At 40.1% G+C, this 12,425-nt stretch overlaps 1 protein-coding gene across 2 annotated transcripts in view; it reads left to right on the top strand.

The window, feature by feature from the left end:
- SLC38A1 (solute carrier family 38 member 1) overlaps positions 1–12,425 on the top strand; it is a 42,432-nt gene that overhangs the window by 11,183 nt on the left and 18,824 nt on the right. For both annotated transcript variants that reach the window (XM_066319071.1, XM_066319070.1), the window contains exons 3-5: positions 5,356–5,431; positions 5,989–6,104; positions 11,493–11,566. In XM_066319071.1, coding sequence (XP_066175168.1) covers positions 5,356–5,431; positions 5,989–6,104; positions 11,493–11,566 — 266 coding nt within the window. The remainder of the gene's footprint in view (positions 1–5,355; positions 5,432–5,988; positions 6,105–11,492; positions 11,567–12,425) is intronic.

Below are 12,425 nucleotides of genomic sequence, written 5' to 3'. Positions count from 1 at the left end.
CTCTGCACCTGTGCTGAACGCATCCTGAAAGGATGTGGTTAGTCTCTTTCTGTAACTATTTTGGCAAATACCTTTTTTTCCATGGAGCAAGAGGTTAACAGGCATAGGGAACAACACATTTTGTGCTGCCTGGCATGTGATGTGAGGCCTTGTAAAATGTCCAAGTCCATCAAAATCAGTGGGACTTTTTCTGTTGATTTCACTTGAGCTTTAGATTAGATTTGTAATTTTCAACTAACTTACTTTTTTTGTTGTTTCAGCCTGTTTGATTTTGCTCTCTGTATTTAATTTTAGATATTTTTTTCTCTCAGTGCATAGTTTTTCAAGCTCAGTGTAGAGCAACTTTTTAAGGGTCTTTTAGAGATGGTATACCAGGCACAAGCTGATTCCAAACCTGGGTGTAAACTCCAAATATTTCTTGATCTTGGAAAAGAATCCTGTATGCTCCTTTGACTTTCCAGCCTTTTCTGGGCCTAAATATATAGTTATATGTCGAGAGGGGATGTTGATTTGAAGAGGGTGTACTAAGAGGAGTTTTTCTTTGTATGCAGATGTTGAATGGGAATGTCTTCTGAAAATGTCAGTTCAGAGATTTGCATGAAACCCAGACATGGATTTTGTGACTATTACCTATGTCTCCTGGCTATAAGACTTCGCTATCTCTGCACATAACTGTAAATCAGTATTTAGATCTAAACTTACTCCTTAGCTATAACTCTGACAATGCTCTCAGATAGCTGATGTCCGAATGCCTGTCTTGGTTTATGGCTGCTAGTAAGTTATCAGCAGCCCTACTAGCAACCTAACAAGGTTGTTAGTAGGTATGCTAAGATCTGGTCCAAGTTTCACAGTGTAAGTCAGATCAGGCTTTCTTTTGCATTTCTTGTTCATACCTGCCCTGGAAATCTTTGCCACTGCTTAAGTTAGCATGCAGTTTAAGAAGCTGCCTAGGGATAAAGTTCTGTCGTCTTGGCAAAACTAGCTTTCCCTGACAAACGTTTAAAGCATTGTAAAATACCATTTTAATTTAATTATGTTTAAATGTATCTGAGATGGCTAAATGGTTTTTGGCTAATTCTGCTTAGCCAAAATGGTTAGCTTTAGCTTAGCAAACATTTCTCATTGAAGTCCTTAAATAAATTAAATTTGGAAACCATAGTTAAACATGATCCTTTTTAGATCACTTTATCAATAAGGCTAAATTTCGACTTTGCACTAAATCAAACCAGGAAGATAATTAGATTAAGATATTCTTTCCAGGCCAGCTGTGAGGCTTCATGCATCACAACGATGAGCTCATTTTATTTTGGCCAGGATATTTCATTGATGTATTTGAAAAGTTTTGTATAGTCTGTTCATACTCAGCTGTGATACAGGAAACACAACAGGAAAGCAAAAATATTTAAGAACAGGTTATGTCTTTTCAGTGATGGGTAAAGCATTTGAAATGAAGACAACAAACAGTGCAAATGGATTTCATGCTTGTCAGGGAGTCTCAAGGCTTTGATGGTACAGGCAGTCCTACAGTGCATTGCCACAGCTCTTCTCACAGTGGCATCTGATCCTTGGGAGGGCTGGGAGAGGCTGGCGTAAACAGGCATTTCACTTAATTTGTGTCATATTCATAAAGGTCAAAAATACAACATTCTGTGACAATGAATGGCTTGTTTTCTAAGCACGTCTATTAAGTAGAGCAGATGCACGGTGCAGTTAAACTAGAAATTCCAGTATTCCAACATATGTTTCCTTTCATATGCTCTAGGGGAAAAAAACACCTTGAAATGAAAAAAAAAAGTTTATAAAAAGCATTTTATCTTGATAAAATTTATTTCTGCTGAATTCATTGGATTACCTTCCACCCTACTTTTTTAAAAAAATTTATTTCATTTAAGATCAGTAATATTTTTTATTTATGGAAAACTTGTCTGTTGTCTGGTATGGCTGCACCAAGTGTTCTCCCAAGGCAGGTCTCTCCTCTGGGCTTTAGATTAAATTGCCTGCAACAGCAAATGCAGCACAGGCAGAGCCCACATGCCCTTGTACTGCATCACTCTGAGCTGTCTGGGCAAGCCATCCTGCAGCTGGGAGGCCGGGGCTGGGAAGGCCCCCATAGGAAAGCTGCGCCCAGTGCTTTGTACCTCATGGTTTGGGATCCCAGTGCCCATGTTCCCATGTCTGATTTTAGCCTCCTGCACACAGCACACAGCATAAATGGAGAAAAGTGCAGTGTGACATGGGAAACGCAGGGTGGATGAGGAGCCCAGCTGGGCAACAAGCCCACTCCATTTTTATTCTAGAACTAACTCAGAAGAAAGTACTTTGGATCAATTTGTCAAATCAGACTAGTTCTCTTAAAGTCCCATCCTGAAGGAAATAACATGTTTGTTGGCCATGGAAGATACCAGCTTTGCAGAAGCTGTTTATTCTGTCAGATATTCTAATGGAAAGTTCTGTGGTCACTTTTATATTCAAGCAATGTTACTCAAATGCTGTCTTTATCATTTTTCAGTTTTTAAACAATCATTTTCATGCAACTTTAATACCAGTAGGCAATAATAATAGTATCTACAAATTCATTATTTTTGTAACTATTAAAGGGGAACTGGCTGCAGGGGGATGAGCAAAACTGGGGGAGCAGATTAGTGACTTCTGTCATAACTCTTGACAAAATCTAAAATGACACATGATCTCCATAAGTGACAGAAGAAGGCAAAGTCCACAGATGTTCCCAGGAGCAGCTACAAATCCAAACGAGACAAAACTTTTCTCTGTGCTCCTGCCTGTACAAATTGCCTGCAGGGTGTTGAGAGAGAGAGCTGGAATGTCTTTTTCAAACTGTTCACACTCTGCTGCCTGCGTTCAAGAGATGGGCTTTAAACAGACATGAAAGAGAAAAAGCACATGCTCTGAATCAGGTTGAGATTTTATTCTATGAGGATAAAATGCCTACAAGGTGAGCTTTGGAAAGCTAATTTCGGATCATTCTATCTTAGAAGTGGTTGCTTTTCACTTAATAAAACGGTGGAGGAGGTTCAGCCATCTATTCCAACTGTGTTAGGGCTAGCAAATCTGACATCATGTCTATATTCCGCAGCAAATTAGTTGCTGAAGTTAGTATTTAAAAAATACAGGAGAAGCCTATAGTTCTTTTATATTGATAGAAAGGAAATCAAAGCAGACCAATGGGCAGAAGTCAAAATTGCAAAAAAAACCCACTTTTTTGTGGGCTTAATACTACTTACAGTTTGCCATCTAGGCCTGGATTTAAGTCATAAACGCAAAATGTTAAAGACACAAGGCCCAGTGTGTCAGCCATGGAAGCCAAGTCAGCAGCATTATAACTGTATGACTTTGGCATAGCCTTAGAAGCTGTGCTATCATACATATCACTAGTAATTAGACCACAGCTGGGGCAGTAGGGAAGTTTGCTCAAGCTCTGTCTTTACAACTTCACAGCTTTATTACCAGTCTTAATACTGCTGGATGTACTGAGATGATGCAAAGTCCTGAGTCACAGTTTGAACTATACATCCCTGGCCAATAGATGTTTCCCACTGTGGGAAAGGAACAACAGTGCTGCTGTCGGTGTTCAATGTTGTTTGTCTGTTTCAATTTAAGAAGAGCCAGCCTAATGTAGCTACAGCTAAAATGGGCTCTGACACTTGGTGACAGCCCTTGGTTAGGTATGTGACGTGGACGATGGCTGAGGCATTAGCCAGTGCAGACTAAGAACCATCTGTGGATTAGCAAAGATGCCAGGGACTTAACGGTGCATAAACCTTCAAAAGATGAAAAGCTGAAAGAATGCTTTATACAAACTAAAATGTTTGCTGAAGAGAAGATCTGTGAGAAAATAACAGCTCATCCAAATCACAAGTGTCGTAAATCTCAAGGATGCCAACACTGCCACAGGGGGACACTAAGTTCCTAAATGTGGATACATCAAGGACACAGAACAAGTAAAGGGTAAAGAGAAAGAAAAGCTGTTTATTCTATGTTTCCCTGCACAGAAGTGTTTAATTTCGCAGTATGATGAATTCAGCATTGAGTTTTGAAAGATACTTACATGAAAATCCAGTAGCCCAGAGCAGTGTACCAACAGAGCAGGTTGCCTGGTTCAGGATTGTCCAGCCAGCACTGGCATGTGTGTCACATCTTACTCCTCTTAACTCCAGCCATACCAACCCTATGTGGCAACTTAAGGTTTCAGTGGCAATGTAGGGTTTTGCAGTGCCACCTGACAGTGAGGGGGACAAGTGAAATTTTTAGGCATCCTTGGCAGAATGATGATGGCAGTAATTAATAGTTACAATTAAAGGTTTATTTTTTAGCAGGGTGTTATGATTAGTGTAGCACAGAATTTATTATTAGAATGGCACAGAATTTCAACAAACAGAATTAGTGCAGTACCATCTATAAGTATCATAATACAGAATTTGTAGTACAATTTAACTTACAATTTCCAGTCACCTGGGTCCTCAGCAGATGGGGTCAAATCTTAATCTATGGTTTGTTGTATCAGTATACAGTCATAATCTTGACTCAAAAATCATGTAAAAGAATATAGGTCACTCCCATAATCCTTGGAGGATGAGGAGGACAGGTGGTTGTCTCTGGCAAGTGGCAGCTGCAGTCCCGAGTTCCCCACTTAGGACTTGTAACTGCTTGATGTTATAGTCAATGCCCAGGATGCTGTTATGCTTTCCTCTTCTGTGGAGGGGTCATTACCACTGCCTGGTGGGCTGTGTGCCTGGGACCTTCCAGCCTGGCAAGGCAGGAAGTAATTGAACTGGTGCCCAGGAGTCTTGAGGTCAATAGGGAAGGGAAGAAATCTGTATGGTTTCTTGTTGTACTTGCTTCACAGGACCTTCAGGGTCTGATAATGAGGGAAAGGGATAAGTACAACCCACTCGATGGCTGCTTGTCCTGTAGAGAGGTGTTAGTTATGCTCACTCCACATGTAGGGGCTGAGAGCAGGGAGGTACTGGTCACATGTGCCTCTGCAGCACCCTGGAGAAGTATCTCCTCTTAGCCTCTGTGCAAACAAATTACTTTCCCATCCACAAAATTGGCTCTGCTTCTCTCCTAAGTAGCCTAAAAGAACATTTTGTATATACATATATTTTGTATATTTACACTTTGATTCCGACCTTGTGCTGATGTTACCTTTATTGATGCCCAATATACACTGCATCAGTGAGGCATAATCTGGTTTATTGAACAGTTATGAGTTTGACCTCTTTTCACATACAGTTTTTGTACATTGTGTATTTTGTAATCACATGCTCCTTATGAAATGAATGTGTTCATATTTTCTAAGCACTTGCTGGAAATAAATCCTCTGACTTCTTTCAGCAAGTTTATTTCGGATCGAGAAAGCAGAAGAAGTCTCACAAACAGCCACCTTGAGAAGAAGAAATGCGATGAATATGTAAGTCTCTCTCACTGTTCTGTTCCTTGTCAAAATGAACTGCACGTTGTGGATATGAAAGGCCTTTAGACATTGTCTTCAAAAGTGCTGGGCACACACAGTTATAACTAAATTCAATTTCCAATAGGAACTGCCTGGGATCAGCACTTAAATAAAACCCCCAAGTGTTATTTGTTGGGTTGAGGCAAGGGAATCCCTCTGGTCTCTGTTGGGCAGGAAGCTGTGGTGGTTCCTTATGGCTTTACCATGTATAAATTACACATCCAGGATGTTTCTCAGGTGTAGTGGAAGATGGAGTTTAAAACTGAGAGTGCAGTATGAGCTGCGTGTTTCCTGTGTCATTTAGGTCAGTTTCCAAAATCTATCTGGCAGCCAACAGCGTGGCTGTTACAGAGTTCAGCGACGCTGTATCCTCTTTAAAACAAATTTTATTAAGTTGTTTCCATAGCAGTAGTTACATACATCTGATAAATTACAAAACATGGGGTTTGAAGCAGAGGTGCATTTTCCTGCTCTGTTCCAAGCTGTTGCTGACACATCTGTCTTTATTTCTCCAGATCCCAGGAACTACTTCACTGGGAATGTCTGTCTTCAACCTTAGCAATGCAATTATGGGCAGTGGGATTTTGGGTCTTGCTTTTGCCTTGGCCAACACAGGAATTCTCCTTTTTCTGTAAGTATTTGTGTGGTGAGTAGCTGATCTCCATGGAATTTCACTGTGTTTAAAGAATGCATGCACTGCCAGCAAGTGGAGGGATTTATAGTCCATGTATAATCAACTACAGCATTCAAGCCTGAAAATATTAGCTACAAGTTTCAGGCATCTTTTTTCAGTCGAATGTTTTTTTCAGAAAAGGCCACTAGTAGTGCTAGAGAAAATTAAGTCCATGTTATTTACTACAGACCTAGACAGGGATTTTTTCCTGTGCTCTGCAAGCTACATAGACATCAAAAATATTCAGTAGTAATAGTTGCAGTGGGTTAATACCTAGTTCTTACTTGTGTCACAGGATCTCCAGAGATTTCTTTGAAGCATGGTGCAATAAACACTTTCTTAAAACCAAGAATATTTATATTCTTTTATATGTTACATGTAATATTTTCATCTCACTCCCACAGTTTCTTCAGTGAGAGTCCTTGAAAGCCAACACAAATATAACCAAGATTTTAGTATAGAAAAGAACTGAGGTAGACTACTTAACTCCAGGGAAAAAAGAAAAAAAGGTACTTTTTATAGAGGAGAATTTAATAGTTTGAAAATGAAAGAGTGTCACTGAACGACTAAGACAGTGTTGTTCTGGATCTCAGTATGACACGTTTCATTTTGAAAAGTGATTGTTAAGAAATCAGTTGGGAATTGTGTGCAGATTTCAATGATAAATGTTCATTGAGGGAAGGAATACAATAATTTACAATATTTGAGAACTATTCTACATAGTTATTGACTTTACAGATTGCTCTAAAGAGGTGTCATTTCTTGAATGTCAAATCTGAAAATATAGAACTTTTGTAATTTCTTAGGATTTTGGGAAATAAATAATTTGAGCCCTGCATAAAGCAGAGTAGATGGCCGAAGTGGTACATATAGCCATCTGCTCTGGAGTTTTGTGCCAGGATAGCTAGATCCATGCTGCTAGTTTACAGTTTGCTGGGGTTGGGTAAAGTCTAGGTGTAATCAAAGGAGTTAATCCATTTACTTTGAGAGCAGAGAACGTTGTTCTCATTATTGTGTTGTCACTAAGCTAAGCTGGACTGTAATTTACATCTTTTGTTAGTAGAGTGACAGAGTTTATTTTATTTTTGCTGCTTTTTTTACCTAGTATTGTGATCTGTGTGTAATATTCCACCCATGCTCCATCTCTGAGAATACAAACTGGTGGTTGCAATAACTGCTGTTGATGCCTTAAGGCCTCTGTTTTTAAGTAGTCGTGAAAAGGCATCACTGTAAGGAGAGAAAAAGAAGTTATGTCATTTCAGCCTTGTCACCTCTTCTGTGATAATAGGCTCCCAGCAAAGGAGCAACCTCCGTTTCTTCTTACTGATTTAGTTTTTTATAATCCCATCCTCTTCTCATTCTTTTAGCAGTTTTTATGAGAATTGAGTGACATGTGTTTGTTCTAAAGTATGTAAGAATGCAGTTTCTTTTAAGTGATTGTTGTGGTTTGAAAACAAACCAAGTGAGAGGCTCTACGTAAGAAAATACAATTTAATGAGAAGAAAAGGAAATAAAATAAAATAAAATAAATGCAACAATACAAAAAGAAAAACCACTGACAGAGTCAGAATACAACCTGATCAGGGTGATGGAAGCAGTTCAGACAAGGTGGTCTTCCTAAAGCAGTGATCCCTTACCAGCAGAAAGGTCTGGTAGCTCCGGTCCTCTGGGAATCCAGTGGTTGAGGGCTCCCTCTACTGTCCCAAATCCCAGCTTATATCCAGGTGAGAATGCTTGGCTCCTCCCCATGGGCGGAGCATCTCACAATGGGATGATGAGTCATCCAGGAGGTCCTTGATGTCCCATTAAAGAGAGAGAGCTCCCGGAGGGAGTTACCTATGAGTCATTCACAAGGCATTGATGGGCCATTAACTGAAGATGGTGATAGAATACATCCTAAACTACAACCCAGGACAGTGATGTAGATCAGACAGGTGATGTGAACACCAGAGAAACTTGCAGCAAGGTGTGTTGCTGACTGAGCTCAACCTGAGTAGTGAGTGTACTAGATCTGCAGATTTGTACACATTGTACAAAAAGGTGCCAAATAATGAATGTGGAGATCTCATACGGTAAAATGACAACATTGTTCTTTATAGAATTAACTGTGTGTATTTAAAAGTGGATAATAGTTTTTGTTAGCTTTTATGATGCCTTTAGATCAGTTGGCCTTGAGATAAAGCAGCCAGCTGAGATCAAAGGAAGTAAGTTAGCAGGACCTAAATGAGCAGGCTAGTAGAGCTTCTCTCTTTGGAACCTGGAGATGCAGGATCCTAACATGTTGTCTGTAGTTATGCTTGAAAGTTGAACTGCTTTAAATATTCTGCTCTCATGCCATAATCTCAGCATTAAACCTAGTCCATTAGTGACAGATTTTTTCTTACACACTAATTCAGTTCATTTTTCCCATAAATATATAGTTCTGCTGTCACTGTCACAGGTAGATAATTTCTGCTTTGCAGGTGATTAAGAGTCCTAACACTACTTTCACTACTTTTTGCACAAGAGAAAGATCTTAAATTCACTGCTTTTGAGTAGCACAATTCTGGAAAGGTTCTAGGTTGCTTTATCCAATATTGGCATGCACCATCCCTGAAAATTCTGCAGATGCAGAAAAATTAAGGGAGCATTTTCAGCACTAACAAAAAAGACTCTGCCTGATTTCCACTCACAACTTTTGGGCTCCTGCAGTGTGAAATGTGCACTGCCATGAACATCTGGATCAATTCAGATCTGATATCCTAAGCATAAGATATGCAAAATAAACATGGCAATGACACATCTTATTTGCTTAACAGTGCCATAACAAAGCATTATACTTTCTAGGCAAAATTACTGAGGGTAGGAACTCAAAGGAACTTAATCCCAATGTTATTGATAAACTACAGCCTAGACCTAAAGAAGGCATCATTTCCAGTATGCAAGAGAAAACTTTGCTGTGGAAAGATAACACAAAAAGTTTAGGAAGCTAGACATGAGCTGGACTACTTGGGGATGGCAGGAGCAGCTGTTGCTGCTTGTGGTTTCATCCTGGAGAGTCAGGACCAAAGTGATGAATCATGTTGCAGAGAAATAAGGGCTGGCCAAGCACAATGTATTTTCAACTTCATTTAACCCAGCACTGCACGTGATCTGAAAAACCTTGCTGAGGCAGAGGGGCTTGTTAGATTGAGAATAGTATGAGACTACAGCTGAAGTTTCACACTGCAGCCACTTCTGCTGTGTGTGTCTGGAAGGGGTCAAGAAGCTGAAGTGTAACTTCTGCAGTGTTTTAGGGCAGACCAGCCCACAGGGAGGCTGTGCGAGAGCAAACTCTGTGCTCTTCCATCCTCTGCACCTTTAGAGGGTTCAGAACTGCTCAGTGAAATAATTCTTCTAACTGCATAAGCCTCACAGGTCTTCTGGCCCCAAAGCCTGGGACTTCACAGAGGGGATGGACAGCACAGGTTTCAGTTTACCTGGTAAATCTGGGAGAAGACAGCAGTTGACATCACAGAAGCACTTGGTTCTTCCCAACACTTTATCAGTCCCCTGGCCTAAGCTGTTTGTTCTTTTGGGGGAAGGTAACTTTTGCATCTGCTGTTGGCTTCTGTAGCTACCAGCACTTCTTTGAAAGCAGACAAAATAAGAAGTATGGGAGTGCTTTTGGGACTGCAGCACAAGCTCTCCTGCTTCTGTTTTGAATTTGTGTGGAGTGAGTGGCATGGACATTTTCATTCCTTTCCAAGGGGTGGTTCTGGCATGAATATTCCTGTCCATACCACAGTCCTAGCACAAACAAGTTTTTCATACAGTGCTAATGAAAATGCCAAGTGTCTGTAGGAACCCTATGGGGAGCTAAGGACATGAGATCAGATAAATACCTGGCTGCTTGGGAGTGTTATTTTTACCACTGCAAAGGCTCCATGAGCTCAATGCCTGAAAAACAGAAGCTTTTAATATTAAGACAGACTGGATGCTGGCATGCAGAGTTGTGGCCATTTGGGCCTGGGAGTGAGTCAGCCCCAGCAGCTGAGCACTGAGGCTGAGCACAGTGTCTGTAGGCAGACAGGGGTGGAACGGCTCGGCAGGGAACATGGGCAGGAGCTGCGCTTAGCAAATCCATAAAAAATGGACCAGAGTGACCTCAGCCAGCACAGTGTTCCTTCCCTTCTCCACCTTCTCATGGAGAAACACCCTTAGGGCTGTACAAAGAGTGTGTTGTTATTGTCAACCATCATTCTTTGCTGGCGAAAGGACAGTTCCTTCTATCACCTCTTTATGTTTCTTCCTGCTCCTCTGTCCCCAAGAAACTAGTCAGTGATTATTTTGCACTAAAGTATTTCCAGTCTAAACTAATAAAAAAGAGGGGGAGGAGGCTTCTCATTCTGTTCTTTCTATGTATTACTATGAAAAAGATGTGTTGCTGCCTATCTATGGCAGCAGTTTGTTTTCTCTTGAATTTTAGCCTTGTTTTCCTTGGTGTCCGGAGGGTAGTTGTCATAATAAAGGGAGGAATTGCCAACGGATTGTCTGAATGCTCTTTGCACACATCATGAAAACATCATCAGGTCTTTGTGTGTCAGAGTGTTGGAGAGGAAGGCACACATGGTGCTTGGATTAAAGACATTGAGCAATGAGAAAATGTGCTTTTATGCACTTGGCCCCCGGCATTGACTAATTATCATTTGTGCCAGCAAGTTTCCTACACAAACAGTTTGGTCATTACTTCCTGCAATTCTTCTGTGTGAAGTTAAATTATGGATCATGTCAGACCAGGACTGACATCAGTCAGGGAACATGAATCCCTACCTGGATAAATTACATGCCTCTAGTTGCATGGACTTTTTTATTCCCAAGGAAAGCCAGTCTAGCCTTAATGCCCCGCATCTTCCTCCTCCTTGAGCACCCCTTTGGTAGCATAAAAAACATGTTGTGGGAAAAGATGCTTCCATTTGGAATGGAAGTCCTTAAATACAGGACTCTCCTTTAAATTTTCACTCCAGAAGAAAAAAGCCTTAGAATGGATTTTGAGTGACGTATCTGGCTTGTCTGTGCTCTGATAAATCTTCATTCCTATCTGATAAAACATCTTTATTCTTGCTTTTACCACTATGGGGAGGTGTAACTCACTTAGAGGCTGTGCTCTGCAGCTCTGCTAAGTTTTATTCTGTTGTATCCCTCTACATGCAGAGTCTCCTATCTCCAAGGTGGAACTGCAAGCAGGATGTGAATCACATGTATTTTAGGGCTTTTTGCATTGTCGGAAGAATAAAAAGTTATCTCAGATTCAATAGGAACATGACCTGACATGAAATATTGCAATGTCATCTTGTATGGTAAACTTTATTTTCAATTCTTTTTTAGGCTGCTTTTGGTTTCAGTCACACTGCTGTCTATTTATTCAATACATCTCCTGTTGGTGTGTTCAAAGGAAACAGGTAATTTAAGATGTTACACCATTCAGTAGAATGTAAAAATCAAGAGGCAACAAGTGTTCAGATGAGGCCAGGGCTTTGTGTAAGATGGAGTTTCTATCACTTTGCTGACACAATAGGGTACTTTGGGTCAGAAGCCTAGAATTAACAAGAATTGAAAGAATACATGGCATGGTAATGGAGAACAGCATCACTGTAAAGAGAAAAACTTACAACAAAGAATGAATTCTGCTGCCCAAAAATGTTATCTTCCATGAGCTAGAAAGAACGGCTCATATAGTTTCTTTGCATTACAAATCAAATTGCAAATGAAATATAATGAATCTTTGCCTGTGGTGAAGCTTACCTGGAAATGCAGTTTGTCCTTAGTGGTTAGTGTGAAACTCCTGATAATCTTTGTGGTGGAGTTTTCTTAGAATAAAATAAAAGGGAACAGTTCCTTCACAGAGAGAAGTGTAACTGTAACAAACTATCTAAACACAAGAAATTAGAAGTTGCCTACAGTATTATGTCAAATGACACTGTGCTCTGAAGTCCAAGAGCATCTTTCCCTGTTAACAATGCCTAAAGCCATATTTTAAAAATAATCTGTGCACAATACTGTAATATTTAAACATGCAACTTGGACACACATGATTACTGCTATAGCATGTATAATGTCAGCAACTGCCTGTTTACACTAGGAACAAGTGCCTCAATGCGGATACATTTGTGCCTCATTACTTCCCAAAATCTAAGTCGTGTTTTCTGTGTTGCTGATACACTGAAGTTCAAACTTACTTTTTACACAAACTTCAAAGCAGAAATGTCAGCTGTAAGGTAATATAGAGAAAACCAGATAATGGGATGCATTTTAAAAATC

This window comes from Sylvia atricapilla, chromosome 5 (assembly GCF_009819655.1).
Source record: "Sylvia atricapilla isolate bSylAtr1 chromosome 5, bSylAtr1.pri, whole genome shotgun sequence".
Taxonomy (NCBI): domain Eukaryota; kingdom Metazoa; phylum Chordata; class Aves; order Passeriformes; family Sylviidae; genus Sylvia; species Sylvia atricapilla.
Note: the sequence above shows the minus strand (reverse complement) of the source record. Positions and strands in the feature narration are given on the sequence as shown.